The sequence below is a fragment of the Salpingoeca rosetta genome, assembly GCF_000188695.1.
Source record: "Salpingoeca rosetta unplaced genomic scaffold supercont1.37, whole genome shotgun sequence".
NCBI classification, from domain to species: Eukaryota; class Choanoflagellata; order Craspedida; family Salpingoecidae; genus Salpingoeca; species Salpingoeca rosetta.
This window is the reverse complement of record NW_004754897.1, coordinates 103,344-121,125: the sequence shown is the minus strand read 5'-3', so window position 1 is coordinate 121,125 and position 17,782 is coordinate 103,344. Positions and strand designations below refer to the sequence as shown.

General features: G+C 54.8%; 6 protein-coding genes across 6 annotated transcripts in view; 2 read left to right on the top strand and 4 right to left on the bottom strand.

Moving 5' to 3' along the window:
- PTSG_10838 (uncharacterized protein) overlaps positions 1-1,040 on the top strand; it is a 4,559-nt gene extending 3,519 nt beyond the window's left edge. The window contains exons 10-12 of the mRNA XM_004988161.1: positions 82-244; positions 455-591; positions 885-1,040. Coding sequence (XP_004988218.1) covers positions 82-244; positions 455-591; positions 885-946 — 362 coding nt within the window. The 3' untranslated portion in view covers positions 947-1,040. The remainder of the gene's footprint in view (positions 1-81; positions 245-454; positions 592-884) is intronic.
- A 549-nt stretch (positions 1,041-1,589) lies between these two features.
- PTSG_10837 (uncharacterized protein) lies at positions 1,590-4,085 on the bottom strand. The gene is made up of 5 exons (XM_004988160.1): positions 3,797-4,085; positions 3,378-3,530; positions 2,837-3,063; positions 2,503-2,599; positions 1,590-2,234 (listed from the first exon to the last, which is right to left on the bottom strand). The coding sequence occupies exons 1-5, from the start codon at positions 4,005-4,007 to the stop codon at positions 2,134-2,136; spliced, it is 789 nt and encodes a 262-aa protein (XP_004988217.1). The 5' UTR covers positions 4,008-4,085; the 3' UTR covers positions 1,590-2,133.
- A 260-nt stretch (positions 4,086-4,345) lies between these two features.
- On the top strand, positions 4,346-6,426 carry PTSG_10836 (uncharacterized protein). The gene has a single exon (XM_004988159.1). The coding sequence runs from the start codon at positions 4,515-4,517 to the stop codon at positions 6,156-6,158; it is 1,644 nt and encodes a 547-aa protein (XP_004988216.1). The 5' UTR covers positions 4,346-4,514; the 3' UTR covers positions 6,159-6,426.
- Positions 6,427-6,451: 25 nt separating this feature from the next.
- PTSG_13107 (uncharacterized protein) lies at positions 6,452-6,760 on the bottom strand (the record flags this gene model as incomplete). The annotated part of the gene is made up of 1 exon (XM_004988158.1): positions 6,452-6,760. One exon carries the CDS (start codon positions 6,758-6,760, stop codon positions 6,452-6,454), a length of 309 nt encoding a protein of 102 aa, XP_004988215.1.
- An 8-nt stretch (positions 6,761-6,768) lies between these two features.
- PTSG_10835 (AP-3 complex subunit beta-1) lies at positions 6,769-13,372 on the bottom strand (the record flags this gene model as incomplete). The annotated part of the gene is made up of 19 exons (XM_004988157.1): positions 13,183-13,372; positions 12,965-13,032; positions 12,762-12,820; positions 12,429-12,495; positions 12,222-12,308; positions 11,719-11,975; positions 11,396-11,498; positions 10,971-11,072; positions 10,310-10,659; positions 9,852-9,942; positions 9,598-9,696; positions 9,226-9,358; positions 8,859-9,063; positions 8,566-8,647; positions 8,279-8,380; positions 8,012-8,090; positions 7,796-7,842; positions 7,548-7,619; positions 6,769-7,218 (listed from the first exon to the last, which is right to left on the bottom strand). The coding sequence occupies exons 1-19, from the start codon at positions 13,190-13,192 to the stop codon at positions 6,769-6,771; spliced, it is 2,463 nt and encodes an 820-aa protein (XP_004988214.1). The 5' UTR covers positions 13,193-13,372.
- Positions 13,373-13,521: 149 nt separating this feature from the next.
- On the bottom strand, positions 13,522-17,489 carry PTSG_10834 (uncharacterized protein). The gene is made up of 12 exons (XM_004988156.1): positions 17,396-17,489; positions 17,085-17,218; positions 16,750-16,840; positions 16,456-16,505; positions 16,212-16,256; positions 15,865-15,951; positions 15,489-15,616; positions 15,185-15,247; positions 14,922-14,997; positions 14,498-14,626; positions 14,058-14,183; positions 13,522-13,796 (listed from the first exon to the last, which is right to left on the bottom strand). Exons 1-12 carry the CDS (start codon positions 17,472-17,474, stop codon positions 13,683-13,685), a joined length of 1,122 nt encoding a protein of 373 aa, XP_004988213.1. The 5' UTR covers positions 17,475-17,489; the 3' UTR covers positions 13,522-13,682.
- Positions 17,490-17,782: the final 293 nt, after the last annotated feature.

Sequence of the window (17,782 nt, the reverse complement as noted above, 5' to 3'; positions counted from 1 at the left end):
ATCACCACCACCATCACCGCCAACCACCATGACCACGCCCACCACTCCTGTGCGTACCCCTCCCCCTTCCTCCCCCATCAGTCAAGAACCTGTTCAAGCTGCTGTGGCCAACGCTCTACCGCTCGCAGTACCACGCAAAAGAAAAGGCGATTCGATGGGGATTTATTGCCACGATTGTGCTGCTGCTGGCCTTCACCATTGCTGTTGTCGTGCCATACTTTACCGACGTCATGGACCTGTTCAGGTGCGGTGACGTGCACACGGCTGTTGCTGCTGCTGTCGCTGTTGCTGCTGCACTCATCCTGTTTCCTTATGTTTCTGCCCACACTTGTTCCCGTGCATATTCACCCTCACACATAAACACACACACACACACACACACACACACACACACACACACACACACACATACACGCACGCACACACCCTTCCCTCCCCTTCTCCCCTGGTGCAGTGCCGTGAGCATCTTCTCGCTGTCAGTGTGGCTGCCTGCGCTGCTGTTCATTGAGAACAGGAAAGGGGACATGTCAACCCTCCTCATCTTCGTGAACGTCGTCATTGTCTTCTTCGGCCTCGCCGGCGTTGGGCTCGGTGCGTTGATGATGATGATGATGATGATGATGATGATGATGATGATGATGATGATGATGATGATGATGGTGGTGGTGTTGGTGGTGGTGTTGGTGGTGGTGATGATGGCGGCGGTGGTGGTGGTGGTGGTGGTGGTGGTGATGCATGATGACAGTGGTGCCTGTGCCTGCAACTGCAAGTGGACTGGTGGTGATGGAGGCACACTCGTGATGCGTTTCTTCATTGCCTCATCCTCTCAACCCGCCAAACAACACCAACGCCAACATCATCCACCCTGATGTGCTGCTGTTTAGGCCTGTGGGCCGCAATGGACGGCGTTGTGGAGAAGATCAAGGAGTGCAGCCTTGGCGTGTGAACACCTACACTCGCACACATACACACACGCACGCACACGCACACACACACGCACACACACACACACACACACACACACACACACACACACACACACACACACACACACACACACACACACACACACACACACCAGAGTGTTACAAGCACAAGTGAGCGTGTGTGCGTTTGTGTTTTCTTGCTCGAAGTCCACGCCTACCTGACACCATTCTCCCTATCGTCCATCTCAACCATCCATCTAACTCAAACCACCCACCCCAATCAACCACTGAGTCTACGTCTAAATGCCCGTTGTTGCCTCCTGTGTTTGCTGGTTTGTTCTCAGCTGCGGCTACTGAGCCGTGTTGTCGTCACTGGCGTTGCTCTTGTCTCTGCGGTGGATGACTGTTGTGTGTATCCATCTTTGTCATCGCTGCTGTTGACTGCATCGTCACCACATCGCCCCACCACTCCATCACCGCATCAACACCGCCACCATTAGCGGGTAACACTCTCGTTTTCATCCCATCCCGTCTCCGCGTTAGCCGACCAAGCTTCTGTTGTCCCTTGTTCTTCCCCCTCCTCCTGTACGCGGTTGTTGCTTGCTTGCTGGCGCGCATGCATGCTTGTGGTCGTTTGCTTGCAAGCACGCAGTGCGTTTGTGTTTGGCCTGTTTGTTCGTCTGTGTTTATCGTTGTGTTTGAGCACGTGTATTTCCGTGTCAACGTCAACACCAATACACCGCAGCCACAGCAGAGTGGGGATGTAACATGATGAACAGTAGGCCACTCGAACAAGTGTATGTGTGTGTGAATGCAAGCACACGCAATTGTAAAGGGTGAACAGCACGTGTGAGGAGAACTTGAGGCGATAACACGAGGTCAACACTCCAACCAACAATCCATCTGATCAGCACCAGATGAGGATACATACACTTCAACTCGTTAGGGTGAGGGAGAAGAACGACAAACAGAACAGCGTGCGCACCAACAGCAGCTATGTTACGTGTGTGTGCGTGTGTGTGTGTGTGTGTGTGTGTGTGTGGGTGTGAACATGTCACATGGTCGTGCACGCATGCGCGTGGCCGCAGCAACGTGCACCGCTCGCAGCAACATCAACACCATCGCCACCATCACCATCACCATCACCATCACCATCACCATCGACAAGGTGTTGCGTCAGAGTGCGATCAAGTCCCCTCGCCTGGCGTCATGCGAAACACGTGGAGCCCTCGGCACCGGCTGTCATGCGCACGAGGTCGGGAGCCTGGCCAGGATACACGAGGTCGTCCATCTTGCTGTACTCCAATCCTGTGCAGTGGTGGCGGTGGTGCAATGTTGGTGGTGGTGGTGGTGGTGGGTGAGCGTGCATAAGGTGAAGGGCAGTGTAGGGGCGACAACGTACTGCTGCTTCGCACAGAGCAGGTAGGGAGACGCAAGGACACGGGCAAGGAGACACGCACCCAAAACGATGTTCACAAGCACACACGTGCACACACGTGCACACACGTGCACACACACACACACACACACACACACACACACACACACACACACACACACACACACACACACACACCGCTGTGGATGACGCATGATTTGCATGCGAAGATTGTGCCGCCGCTGGAGACGAACTTCTCGACGAGTTTGGCCATGGGCTTGAAGGGCTCACCGACCTAGTGGGGTGGGGGGAGGATGGAGGTGGTGTCAAAGGAAAAAGCAGATAGGAACAGACAAGGCACCAGAGAGTGAACCAGACAGCTACCTTATGTAAGCACACACGCACCTACGTTTTCAAACCAACGCAAACGCAAAAACACACAAACCAACGCAACCGCAAACACACATACACACACACACACAACACACAACACACACACACACACACATAACACATGAGCGTTCCCACGCACGTTAATGTCGACGTAGCGCTTGCAGACGTCGCTGTCCACGCCCTCCTTACGGAAGAGGAGGGGCGCCTTGGCCATGAGCGCAAAGGCGGTGGTGCGCCCGTTGACCTGCGCTGCCGTCGCCACGCTGAGAGCAAGCGTTGCACGGTCTGCGTCCGCTGTCTCGAGCACAACCACATATTGCGGCTTGAGCCAGGCTGCCCGTGGCGCATGGAACGCCTCAACACCGCCTGCAGGGGTCGAGAGGAGAAGATGGAGGGGGGGGGGGAGGAGATGGTTGTTGAGAGGCATCAAGGGGACGAGCGAGGGCAAGGGTGGGGAAGAGATTGCGCGTGTGTATGTATGTGCATGGGGCACAGCAGTGATCAACGAAGCCCGCAAGCAAGCAGGCGATCATCAACGCACACACACACACACACACACACACACACACACACACACACACACACACGCACACGCACACGCACACACACACACACACACACACACACACACACACACACACACACGCACACGCACACTTAATAAGCAAGGAAAGACCCACCGTCGAGGGATGCTGCTGGGAAGCCAAATGAGGCAAGCTGTTGAGCGGCAACACCGGAGCGGTAGCCAACGTTGCACACAAGCACAATCTCCTTCTTGTCCTTGACGCCATGCTTGGGGTTGCCCTCTGCAGAATCGCGCAGCAGCGGCCCAACTGTACAGGGCACAAACAGCACGCACGAGAGGGCACAAGAATGGTGAAATCACAAATGTCAATCACAAAGGTCAATCACATCACACACCACATCAATGTCAACGAGGGTGGTGCTCTAGGTCCACACAGCAGCGTGGGATATGCATTAACGCATGCGTGCCTGCTCGCTTGCTTTGGCATGCTTGTTGGAATACAACGTGTCCCCAACTTCGCGTGACATGACATGCATGGGACCCCCACAACAATCATGTCAAAGTGTCGCTTACGCGGATAGTTGATGGCGCCCGGGATGGTCTTTGCGCCCTCTGCCGTGAGCTCATCAGGCTCACGCACATCCACAACGATGGCGTCCTTCTCCTTCAGGCACTGTTTCACGGTGTCGACGTCCACCAGCTTGGCTGCCGTTCCAGAGGACGAGGACGAGGAGGACGAGGATGCGCCAAAGGCCATCACCGCATGGTCAGACTTCATGCACATCTTTGCTGGGGTGAGAAGCTGGGGAAGCTGCAGATGGTGGTCAGTCGGTCAGTGTTGCTTGCTTGCTTGTGATGAGTGTGAAAATGTCTGCACTGATGTAGTGCAGCATCAGTCTGGTGTTGCGTCCTGCAGTGCTTGTTGATGTGTTTGATGATGAAATGCTTCCTGGGCATGCGTTCTGGGCGTCAATTGTTAAGCAAGAAAGGCATTTTCTGTTTTACCCACGCAGAGCCGACTGGTAAAAAGCAAGTTGTACTTGCCGTGACGTCATCAAGAAAGCAAGAAAGGCGCTTCACGAAGTGGTAAGAGGGGAAGAGGGTAAGACGATGTGAACCGACGTGCGTTGTCTTGGTTGCAGCCTCAAGCCACGAACAAACACGCGCGCATGCATTCACCACGCAGACCTCAAGCCACCAACAAGCAACCAACAAGCAACCAGCAAGCCAAGCAAGCCAGCAGCCACCCACCAACAGGACCAAGGAGCAAAGAGCAGAGGAGACCAGCACAATGAAGGTGAGCCCGATAGTGGACGCGACGGAGCCGCAGCCGTTGTCGCAGCCGGAGGAAGTGGTGTTGGCAATGGAGGTGCCCGCCAAGAAAAGGGCAGGAAGCAAGTCGCGCTCCCCGCTCATCACCATTCTCATCCTCACCGCGGTCGTCGGCGTCGTGGCAACAAGCATCACCACAGGCGTGTACTACGGGACCAAGTCAGCATCCTCGTCGTCTTCCAGCCAAGGCGCTGGTGGAAGTAACACGAACAATGTTGGTGGTACTCCAACCAACGCAACAACAAACGGCACTTCTGCAAGCGACTCATCCACAACTACGACAACTACGACAACGACAACAACAACCACCACAACGACCACAACGACGACGACAACGACAACGACAACGACAACAACGACAACGACGACGTCGACAACACGTGCAGCTGCGGCCATGGTCACGTTCCGATATGCTGGTGTTCAGCGAATCGAGTCAACCGCCGTCAACGACGCTGGTATGGTGTGCATGGCGGGTACCTCCAACCAGGCCATCTTTGGTGACACCTTTCAAGGCGACTTCGATGCGCTCATTGCATGCTTCGACGCCACTGACCAGCTCGTGTGGGGCAAGACCTTTGGTACCGCCTTCTATGACTGGGCAACCAGCGTGGCCTTCGACAGCAACGGTGACCTCCTTGTGACGACTTCTTTCCGTGTCTTTGCGCACCGGAGCGGCGACTTGACGCTGATGAAGCTTGACAGCGCAACCGGCAGCGAGATCTGGAGCAAGACTTTCCCACAAGGCACCAGATCCGCACAAGCGATTGTCACAGTCGACACTGTGAACGGCGGCCTGCTTTTATGCGGCGACGTCACCAACGACCGGAAAATCGACGACACTGGTGCTTCAACGTCATACTACAATCCTCGCGACGCCTACGTGATGCACCTTGACGACGACGGCAACAAGGAGTGGGAGACGTACCTCCGCCACGCGTCCAACGAGGAGTTCCGCGCATGTACAGTTGGCCCAGACGGCAGCATTTATGCCGCCGGCTTCACAACCGGCAGCCTGTACGGTGACACGAACCAAGGTGGTGACAGCGACGCCTTGGTCGTCAAGTTTGACAGCAATGGCACGTTCCTTTGGGGCAAGACGCACGGTGGCGATGCCCGGGACCAGTTCTACAGCATTGCCGTGTCGAGCAGCGGTGAAGTGTTTGTGGCCGGTGTAAGCTACAGCAGCAGCGCGCTCGGCAACCCGCCCAAAGGGAGTGCAGACAGCGTCTTTGCCCGCTTGAGCGCGGACGACGGCAGCATCGTGTGGGCATCCGACGAGCTGGCTACAAGCGGCGGCGACAATGGATTCACCGTGCTTGTTGACGATGCTGGCAACGCCGTGTTTTTCGGCGCGGCCTTCGGCGATGTTCTCGGGCAAACGCAGGATTCCGAAGTTGATCTCGTCGTTGCTGCCGCTAGACCCTCTGATGGCACAATCATGTGGGGCGAGCTTGTCAAAACGGGGCACGGTGCTGGAAGAGAGTACATGTGTGGCGCACGCAGCAACAACGGCCGCATTGTTGCTGGTGGCTATCGTACTGGTGATGGAACGCTTGACAATGAGGACATAGCCCTGGTCCGCTTCTACGGACCAAACCCTTGAGCGTACGGCGTCTGCGGGCGCATGGTTGTGTGTTTGTCTGCTTGTTTCTTGCTTGTGTCAATACGCATGCGTGCTTGCCTGCTTTTGTGCGCGTGTTTGTGTCATGCGCGCGCGTGTGTGTGAGTGTGAGGGGAAGAGCTTTCTATCCTGTTTGAATGTGTTCTCGGCTACGATCGGCAGCTGCTTTCATTGCTATGAATGGGAATATGTGAAGACTATTTTACGAGAACAACAGTAGCATACAGAGTACACACGCTACATCGTGAAAAGTCATGGATGGTGTGTGATGGGTGTCACACATGCACGCACAAACACATGCAGTTGCCCTCGTTGCGGAAATGGTGTTTGTCACTGTGTTTTGAGACCACAAGGGCCAAAACTGGGACGTGGAAGACAACAGAGCAGTTGTAATGTAACTGCACCACCAACAACAATACAAGGAGCAGTGAGGACAGGCACGGAAACAGCATTGGCACAGGGAAGTAGCGAGCAAGAGAGGACAACAAAAGTGAGCGCAGACAACAAAACAGCCATTTCAATCTAATGCACATGCAATGTGTGCGCAAAGAACGACGGGCTAGGCCAGAGAGGAAGCTACACATTGCAGTTGTCAGTTGTCGCTCGAATCGTCGTCGTCATCATCATCATCATCATCATCATCATCATCATCATCATCACTCGTGTTGTCGTCGTCGTCGTCATCATCATCATCATCATCATCATCATCATCATCATCATCATCATCAGCCTCACTGCTGTCCACAATCTCGTCACTGTCAGGTCCACTCGACACGGATGGTGCGCGCTTTCTGCTTTTACCCTTCGTCGCACGCGCATCACCGCCATCATCACCATGATTGTCATCACTCGAGTCGGCGCTGCTGTCATCCTCCTCCTCATCCTCATCGTCGTCATCCTCGCCGCTGCTGCTGGTGTCTGTGTCACCGGACGTCGTGTCCTCTTCGCCAGATGTCGTCGTGTCGTCGTCGCTCGTTGTCTCCTCCTCGGTCGTCGTGTCCAGTGTAAACTCCTTCGATGTTCCGCCGAGCTCAACCGGCTCCTGCATGGGCGAGTGAGTGAGTGAGTGAGTGAGTGAGTGAGTGAGTGAGTGAGTGAGTGAGTGAGTGAGTGAGTGAGTGAGTGAGTGAGTGAGTGAGTGAGTGAGTGAGTGAGTGAGTGAGTGAGTGAGTGAGTGAGTGAGTGAGTGAGTGAGTGAGTGAGTGAGTGAGTGTGTATGTGTGAGCGAGTGTGTGAGTAAGTGAGTGTGTGTGTGAGTACATTTGTTTGTGCCCCAAAGGGCGAGAGTGTTTGTGCCTTCAACCAGTGATGTGCGACGAGCACGAGCACTCGGTCTGATCATGGCAGGCAAGCCGCAACCGTGCAACGTACGGCGACTTGGCGCAGCGTGGGATCTGTCGGCTCCTCCGCAAATGCAGGAAGGGCATTCCATCCATGGCACGCCTGTGGGAGTGAAGGAAGACAGGATTTTGGGTTGGGGGACAGGGGACGGGCGTTGGTGTTGGTACACAGATGCAGGGATGGATGGATGTCCCAACAATGCGCACACACGCACACACATACACAACCTCACACACACAACCTCACACACACGCAAGCACACGCACACGTGCACGCACCTGGTTGAGGAAGAAGGAGAGGGATCCAATCTGAAACTCGGAGCGATCTGTGTCGAAAAGCAGACGAAGAGGCGTGGAGGAAGGGGTTATGGCGTGTGGAGCGCGGAAGTTCGGGAGGTGCTATGAGTGACATGCATCATCATCATGTGTTCACACACACACACACACACACACACACACACACACACACACACACACACACACACACACACACACCGTCGAATGTTGATCTGAGGTTTGGTGCGGGCTTCTCGCTCAGGAACAGCTTCTTCGATTTCTTGTGGATGCGCAGATCCTGGTGGTGGTGATGACGAGGGCAGTGGTGACAGTCAGTACAGTGGAGTCGAGTGACACGACTGCAACCGTGCATCTTCATCATAACACATGATATCACACGCACACACGCACACGCACACACACACGCACACACACACACACACACACACAAAACTCCCCCACCTCCAACCCCATACACAGCGGCACCTTTGTGAAGATGATGGTGTTGATGAGGCGAGCCTTGTCGCGCAGGTCGTAGTTTTGGTCGTACTTGGCAAGCTTCAGCACATACGCGCAAATGTGCTTTGTCTGTGGAAGTACGGGTGGCGGTAGAGGGGGCATGGGATGGTGAGGGAGGAAGGTCAGCCAAGCAAGGGCGTTTGCAAGGCAAGGCGTGGGCACATGGGGACACGGAAGCCATCACAAAAGCGTCCGACCCGCACATGTGACTGACACATCTAGTGTCAAGTGTGCAAAGCAGATGCATGCGTTACCTGCTTTGGGTTTGTGAGGAAGAGCTTGGCAGCGAGGTTGAGTGTCTGCAGCTTCACCGCAACATCCTCTTGCGGAAATGTCCTGTAATGCCATACGGGCGTGATGCGCAGAGCAGAGTACAGGGTGGCGTCATGTTGTGTCAAGCCGGGCGGGGGGGGGAGAACACGCACGCACGCAAAACACAAGATTGTTGTCATTGTACAGAACACGGGCAAATACACACACATTGACACAGACACAGACACAGCGTCTGTGCGAGTGCGGGGCGCCCGCATGCCTGCAGGCAACTGACTTTGCCATCTGTCTGAGCACGTCGGGGGCCATCTTGGGAACGTGCTGGGAGTACTCGCCAACAATCCACAGCAGCGACGCGCGGGCGGTCGGCTCCGTGATCTTGACGGCGAGCTTGCTCATGGAACGGATGATGTCCTTGTGCGCCTCCGGGTTGAGCTGCAGCAGCTTCTTAATCACAACCACGCTCTCAGCAACAACAAGCTCTGCAGGCAGAGAAAGGAAGGCGGAAGGCGGTGAAAACAAGGGCTGAGGTGAGCGCATACGTATGTGTGCATATGCACATGCATACATCGACAACAGAGCAGTTGCAGCACAGCCATGTTCGTCACCAGAACACACACACACACACACAGAGGCACACGAACCGTCGTTGTTGTTGAGGAGGGCCATGAGGCCGGAGAGACACGTCTCGGTAACGTTGCGCAGCTTGGACGCGCACCGCCCGATGCACTGGATCGTCTGCGCCACAAACCGCTTGTCGTTGTGCTTGACGTACTCCTGAGCAGCACACACGCACCGCAGGTCATGGGCACGGGGGAGGGGGAGATGTGTGCATGTGAGTGAGTGAGTGAGTGAGTGAGTGAGTGAGTGAGTGAGTGAGTGAGTGAGTGAGTGAGTGAGTGAGTGAGTGAGTGAGTGAGTGAGTGAGTGAGTGAGTGAGTGAGTGAGTGAGTGAGTGAGTGAGTGGGTGAGTGAGTGTGTGAGTGGGTATACACCAGCAACTGCGTGCACCAGACCTGGAATTCCCTGAGTATTGGGGAGACGGTGGTGTCTGAGGCGAGGGTCGTCAGAATCTCCAGTTTCAGCAGCTTGCACCGCAGTGGATCGTCACTCCTCTGCACACACAATGTGAGCAAAAGGTGAGAACACTTCGTTGGGGATGCAGAAACATGCGTGCCACACCGCAACACACAAAACCCAACCAGCACCGCCAGCACCACCTATCGCTACCACGGCAGACAGGAGCAGCATGTGGATGAAGCAAACACACCACGAAGAAGGCCTTGATGTATGGCTCAAACATGGATGTGCGGGTCTGGACGAGGCTGGCAATGGCCATCAGCGCAAGCTCCTTCACCTCCCTGCAGCCACAAACGAAGGTGGTGGCCAAATGCACACATGCACACGCACGCGCACGCGCACGCGACGTGAACACGGGCATGAAGCGTGGAGATGGTTGGGGAAAGAAAGGTCGGGCGCGGTGGCCAAGATGCATTGCGAACGCCATGGATTGCACGCGTTCAAACAGCAGCAGTGGCAACAACAACAACAACAACAACAACAACAACAACAACAACAACAACAACAACAACAACAACAACAACAACAACGACAGACAACAACAACAACAACAACAACGACAGACAACAACAGGCAACAACGAGAACAACTCACAAGAACAACTAACAAGAACAACAACAAGAAGACCGACCAAGCAAGCGACCACACCTGTCCTCTGTTGTGAGTCTGATGAGGGCGCGGGTGACGAGGGGCACCTCGGTGTTTGGTGCGAGGTGGTGGTATGCCTGCACCACCGCCATCACCACCCCGGCATTACGCGACAGCAGCAGCGGCTGGATGGCGCGCAGAAACAGGCGGAAATCAGCATCCATCTCATAATGCTTCTTCTTTCTCTTCTTCTTTCCTTCACCATCGCTGCCATCAGCATCATCATCATCACTATCATCGTCGTCGTCGTTGCTTGACGTGTCGTCGTCGTCGTAGAATTTCCCCGTGTCGATGCCGCTGCTGCCGTGCAGATTTGGGTCAACAAAGTTGACGCGGCAGTACCGAACAAGCTGTCGACACACGCGTGTACACATCGTGGTGGTGGGGGTGGTGGTGGTGGCATGGCGGTGAGTGGTGCAGTGATGATGGAAGGAGGGCGTTGAGTGGGAACCAGGCTTGGGAGGCAATGATGGTGATGGTTGCAGTGGTGGGGGGAAGCAGTGTGCTGGCGTTGCATCGGTGGGCGCACGGATTCAGATTCCCCACACGGACAACGAGTACGTAAGGGAGCACCAGCAGCAGCACCAGCAGCATCAACGCAACATGTCGTGGCACCACCGCCGCCACCACGACAATGAGCAGAGGCAGACGCTGGACTCACAAGCTTGACGATTGCAATCTGGCCCCACTCGTCGACGTCAATGAGAACGTCGCACAGCTTGCGGAAGTGCTTGTGCAGCAAGTCAAGCCGGTCGGGGCAAATCTGTGATGGTGATCATGGGTGGTGGCGGTGGCGGCGGCGGTGAATGTATGAAGAGGATCAATTGCGGACACACACCAGAGGAGGGGGGTGTTGATCGGGGCACGTGATACAACGCAACAGTTGCAAATCATTGGTAAACTGACGCGCACACGCCACTGAGAGCGTGAGCTGCCAGTGCCCCCTCGACAAACAGCACTTATTCAACAACAACAACAACAACAACAACAACAACAACAACAACAACAACAACAACAACAACAACAACAACAACAACAACAACAACAACAACAACAACGGCCACGGCGGGCACGCCCCTCCCTCACCTCCTGAAAGGCCATGATGACGCTGCCGAGGACCATCGTCGTGCGGTCGTGCAGCAGCTTCTCAAGAATCTCCATCACAGACTCCCGCTCAAGCGGTGCAAGGCTGCACACACACACACACACGCACGCATACACACAGACGTTGTGTATGTTTGGGTTGTGTGGATGTGTGGATGTGTGTGTGGTTGTGCGTATGAGTGAGCGAATGTGTGTGAACTTGGGAGTAAGTGGCCAAACAACACACACACACACACACAGTCGCACACACATACACACACGCACACACACAGTCGCACAGACATGATGTGCTTTCGCGTGTGCACCTGTTGAGCTTTGGCAGAGCGTGTGCGGCGGTCTTGCGGACGTAGGGGGACATGTCGCTTGCAGCCTGCTTGAGGGAGAGCAGCAGGATGGGCACAATCTCGGGGAGGCGGATGGATGACAGCACACGCAGGGCACTGGCGCGGATGAGCTGGTTTGGGTCGTGCAGCCCGCGCTGGAAGGTGGAGATGGACAGCAACGCCACGTCCGGCACGTCCTCCGCATAGCGCACCAAGTACATGTACACCAGCTTCCGCAGCTGTGGTGGTGGTGGTGATGGTGATGATGATGATGATGATGATGATGATGATGTTGTTGTTGTTGTTGTTGTTGTTGAGAACAATGATGGTGGGGAGAGAACGTGTGTTGCAGGTTGTGAGTTGTGGAGATGACTCGGCTGAGGTCAAGCACACGCACACAAACACAGACACACTCTCACATACATACACGCACATACACACACGCCGTCTCCCCCGTTTCCTCTCCTTGCCCTGCCCCTGCTCACCTCCATGCTCTTGGATGCGACGCATTTGACCACGTGCGGGAAGAACTCGGACTGGTCATTCCCCGTGGCCATCTCACGAACAATGTCCTGCGCACACGCACACACATAGATGGAGTGAATACACGCTGGTGATGCATCTGCTCTGGCATAGACGGGGCGACGATGGTTGCATTTCATTCAGCGAGCACACCGGCATCAATCACTCACTTTCATAACGCGAATTTTCTCCGACTCCTTGCCCACATCCAGGATCTGGATGGGGCTTTGCGTGCCACTGCAGGTGTGTGTAGGGTGTAAGTGTGTGAGTGTAAGTGTGTGTGTGTGTGGGGGGGGGGTGTGTGCATGAGCGTCGCTGCGCCAAAGAGGAGGAGAAGAAGACGAACCAAACACAATCGCGCAAAGACACACACACACACACACACACACACACACACACACACACAGATAAGGACAACCGGTACGACAAACAATAACCCCCGCGGCAGCAACAGTGACGACAGCAACTACAACAACAGCATCAGTAGCACTGCCGTCGCTCACCGTTGAAGAAATCCAGCACGGTAGCCGGAGTGCGTTTGGATGTTCATGTTGGAGAAGCCCTGTGGCAAAGAAGACAGTGAGACGGTGGTGATACGACAGCGGCGACTGTAAGCGAACGTGGCCGGTGCCAAAGAAAAAAAAATCAGTTCAACAGCACAGACGTGCAAGAGCAGGAGGGTGATCGTGTCAGTGGCGGCCACAACCTCGGTAGGGACGTCGACATCGTCGCTGCCAAATCCTTCAGCGCCCATCATGGCGTTGGAAGAGTGTTCTGTGTCGTTAACAAGGTGTGGATAACGACAGAAGGGAGTGGGGAGTGGTGGGTGGTGTGAGCGTGAATGACAGAACAAGTGGACAGCGACGCAAGCAAACCAACGCACGAGGGCAACTGCAGGAAACGCAGTGAACACAGACACCTCACCGTAGGACATGACTGCGTGTCCTCTTGTTGCCTTGCGTATGAGACGCCAACAAGCACACACAAGCTATGTGACCGTGACAAGGGTGGGATGGTGATGTCTCTTCTTCTTCTGTCTGGCTGCTTGCTTGGTTGATGGACGGATGGATGATTGTCTTCTTCTTCTTGGCTGGTGTTTGTGTTTGGAGCGAGTGTGGACTTTTATGGACAATATCGCGAAAAAGGGTAACAAGAAATGCAAGCGTAAAATCAGGGTCGAATTTCGAAAGGGGGGGTTGTTGTTGTTGTTGTTGTTGTTGTTGTTGTTGTTGTTGTTGTTGTTGTTGTTGTTGTTGTTGTTGTTGTTGTTGTTGTTGTTGTTGTTGTTGTGTTTCTTCTTCTCCCTTGGTCATTTCCGTCTCCTCTTTCCTTTCGTCTCGTCTCGCTCTCTTCCCTCGGAACGCCCCCCCCCCTCACACACATACACACACACACACACACACAAATCATCACCATCGCCACCGTCATGCCAGCGCTAGGCGGAACGCGCCCGTGAGCGTGCCTTGGCGAACACCAAACCGCGTCACCTCCGCCTCAAACGGTGTCGCAGCACCCACGTCAACGTCTGTCAGTGGAACCTGCGGTCGTGATGTGCGTGTGTGTGTGTGTGTGTGTGTGTGTGTGTGTGTGTGTGTGTGTGTGTGTGTGAGCGGGAAACGGGAGATGACATGGTGACGAGTCTGTACTTTGCCAGATAACACACACACACACACACACACACACACACACACACACATATTACACATCACGCACGCACACACACACATTACACATCACGCACGCACACACACACACACAATACACATCACACACACATCGCACTACACACGCGTATTCACCTGTGCCGATCCCATGTAATCGTGTCTGGAGGCGCGGTCCCAATCGCGCACCACCATGGTGATGTGGCACGCGCGTATCAGCTCAAGCTGCTGCTCGTGTGGGCGCAGCGCCAGCGTTGGAATCTCCTGTCATGGGACGTGGTGGTGGAGAGCGTGAGTGTAGTGGTCGATTGGGGTGGGGAGGACGAGAGGGTGGCAAACACTGTCACAAAGACGGAAGACGAGCGAAAGCACATGTGTATAGGGCGAGAAAGACACATGCACCGCAGGAGAGAAACACACACACAGAGGCAAACACAGACAGACACAGACACAGACACAGACACACACAGAGACACAGACACAGACACACACACAGACACACACACACACACAGATACACGCACAAATACGCACAGGTATATCTGCGTGCACACGCGAACTCAGACAGCAGCACCAACCTTGGCTGCCCACGTGGGGTCGAGCGTGCTGTGCTGCACCCTGGTTGACTTTGCGTTTGAGCCATTGTATTTGAGAATGCCATCCGCGCTCTGAAACGTGATGTATACGTCGCTCTTTCCCGTCACATCCTGTTGTGCATGTAGCGCATGCCATGGTTGTTGGCGAGGGAGCCAACGGGCGCAAGTAAGGTCATGGCCCATCGTCATGGTAGCACGACAATCACGTCACTTGTGTCATCCACAACGCACGTCACACACACACACACACACACACACACAACAACAACAACAACAACAAGACAGAGAGAGAGAGAGAGAGAGAGAGAGAGAGAGAGAGAGAGAGAGAGAGAGAGAGAGAGAGAGAGAGAGAGAGAGAGAGCCCAAATACAATCACATTGTGGCAAGTGCGGTGTGCTGGGATGACCTGATCGGCGAGGGCATGCCCGGCGAGCTCATCAAAGACAAGGACAAGGCGGCGGCCCAGCGTGGGGGGACGCTCGCTGGTAACGATGGTGGTCGTGGCGATGGTGGTCGTGGCGATGGTGGTGGTGGTGATGGTGGTGGTGGTGGTGGCGGTGAGCAGTCAACTGTTGAATCATGATCACGTTGACGTGCGAGCACAAGCACACACACACACGCACAGACACAGACACACACACACAGACACACCCGGACGTGTGAGCTCACATCATGTGTTTGACGCGGATGGAGAACGTTGCACGCAGCGGTTTGTGGTCAGATGTGGGCACGCTGTCACAATGCATGACACAGAGCAGGTGGCTGTCGAGGTGAAGAGAAGAAGGGGGGCAGAGGGTGTTTCATCGACATTGCATGTACACATCAACCGCCAGCACTTCTTATCACAGTCGCGATTCTCTTGCACACATACACACACACACACACACACACACACACACACACACACACACACACACACACACACACACACACACACACAACACGACCACCACCGAGTGCCACGTTGCCTGACGTGAGGAGGGGTTCGAGCGAGGTCTGCGTGACGGCTGTGTCGAGGCCCGGCATCGACCTCCACAGGATGCGATCGCAATATGCCGGGATGCGCTGGTCACGGTACTGTAGCTCGCTCGCCCGCTCAACCTGGCCATGGTTCATGGTGGTGGTGGTGGTTGGTGGTGGTGATGATGATGATGGTGATGATGTGAGGAAGGAGCTGGTAATCTCGAGCGTGTACGCGCGCCAGAACACCCAAAACACATGCACTCACATTCGTTTACCCATGCCAACAACAACACCACCTGACACCACAAAGCACCGCAGCCTTGTACCATAACCGCCACCCACCACCACTCTTCGCTACCCTTGACCACGATCATGACGAGACCCACTTTGTATGTTGGCGGAAAGAGCATTGCGCCCTCCTGAAATCCCGTGAGGACACGACCGGCGCTGCGATCCGGCCGCAGCTCGTCGGCCTGGTGGTGGTGGCCGTGGTGCAATGGCGCGCGTGCGTGTGCATGTGTGCGTGTGCATGGTGTGTGTGTGTGTGCATGGTGTGTGTGTGCGTGTGTTTGTGTGTGTGTGTGTATGTGTGTGTGTGTGTGTATGTGTGTGTGTTTGTGTTCGTTGTAGTTCAGGTTAATATGCACACACGCGCGCACGTTCACACGCACACTTCCACCACCAGCAGATGCGCATTGGGTGCACACTGCAACAGATGCAGATGGGGAGTTACCTCGTTGATCTTGTCCCATTCCCTGCTCTCGATCCACGATGTGACCTGCACAGTTGGTGGTGGATGAGGATTGCACACAAGTGATTGAGTCAGGACGTGTGGAATATGCACATTGGAGATGCACACAAATACACCGCAACAAACACGAGCACACACACACACACACACACACACAGACACACAGCCACACACACACACACACACACACACACACACACACACACACACACAGCCACTGCTGTACCAGTTTGAATCTGTCGTCGTGTGATTCCGGAACGGATTCCAGCGATTGCACTGCAGGTGCGCACCACACGAACGGATTTGAGCTTTTGTGGTTCATGTTCCCGTGTTGAGGTGTGTGTGTGTGTGTGTGTGTGTGTGTGTGTGTGTGTGTGTTCGTTGCTATGTCACGTGTAGGAAAGCAACGCTCACATCATCAACGCCCTTTCCTCACCACACACACACACACACACACCCTGCATTGATTGTCATCACCACCACCACGATCCCAAATCACCACCGCCGCCACCGCCACCACCTTGCTCGAGGTTGAGTCTGTAGTTGAGGTCACCGATCCAGAACACGTGATGGAATGCGCCCAGCGCATCGCAGCCAAAGTCGGACAGCGACTGATTCGCAAAGGAGACAGGCGTGGTCGAGGGAATGATGATGGTGATGGTGGTTGATGGCGGTTAATGGTGGTGGTGGTGATGGTTAATGGTGGTGGTGTGCAGCGAAGATGTATCGACAGAGAGGAAGTCCAAAGCGAAAAACCATGGACAGACAGACAGACAGACAGATACGCAAGCACACACGCAAGCACAAACACACACACACACACACACATGTACAGCACTCCGCTGGCAACCGCACCATGAGGCCCTTCAGGATCTCGCGTGTGTCGTTGTGTCGCAGCAGTTTCCGCTCCTCCCCCGCGTGCGCGTTGAGATGCGTAGAGATGACAGCAATCTTGTAGTTGCCCACGCTGAACCGCACACCAATGCCGCCTATAAGGTGTGCGTGTGTGTGTGTGTGAATTCAGGCCATTCGGCACGTGTTGAAACGGCTCACGCAGTCAAACCCACACCTCTTACACACACCCATGCAATCTCCCCTCCCTCCATTCTCTCCCAATGCAAACTCATTCGCACTCAATGCACCCTCCTCCCCGAGCAAATCCTAACCCTTGTTGGCGATGACACGCATGACGCCTGTTGCTTCGCGGCCAAGTGCGTAGCTGTAAATGTGCTTGTCCATATCCATTCGCACAAAAACTGCACAACACCCAATACATGGCGTGAATGAATGAATGAATGAATGAATGAATGAATGTAATGGAAGGCACAGGGGGTGATGGAGTGATGGCGGCAGGTATCTTGGGCAGTTACACGAGGACATAGTGCTGCACGGGGCAAAATCCACTTGCACACGCACGCGTGTGGGCATTCACATACATGCACACTCAACCACAAGGATACGCACCACACACACACACACACACACACACACACACACACACACACACACACTACACACACACACACACACACACACACACACACACACACACG

Coding starts and splice junctions, on each gene's coding strand:
- PTSG_10837 (XM_004988160.1), bottom strand. CDS start 4,007: ATGTGCATGAAGTCTGACCATGCGGTGATGGCCTTTGGCGCATCCTCG. Junction 3,531..3,796: donor GGGCGCCATCAACTATCCGC/GTAAGCGACACT, acceptor TGCCCTGTACAG/TTGGGCCGCTGCTGCGCGAT. Junction 2,235..2,502: donor ATCATGCGTCATCCACAGCG/GTGTGTGTGTGT, acceptor ACCACTGCACAG/GATTGGAGTACAGCAAGATG.
- PTSG_10836 (XM_004988159.1), top strand. CDS start 4,515: ATGAAGGTGAGCCCGATAGTGGACGCGACGGAGCCGCAGCCGTTGTCG.
- PTSG_10834 (XM_004988156.1), bottom strand. CDS start 17,474: ATGGATATGGACAAGCACATTTACAGCTACGCACTTGGCCGCGAAGCA. Junction 15,248..15,488: donor TCGCTCGAACCCCTCCTCAC/GTCAGGCAACGT, acceptor GCATTGTGACAG/CGTGCCCACATCTGACCACA. Junction 14,627..14,921: donor GGCATGCCCTCGCCGATCAG/GTCATCCCAGCA, acceptor CATGCACAACAG/GATGTGACGGGAAAGAGCGA.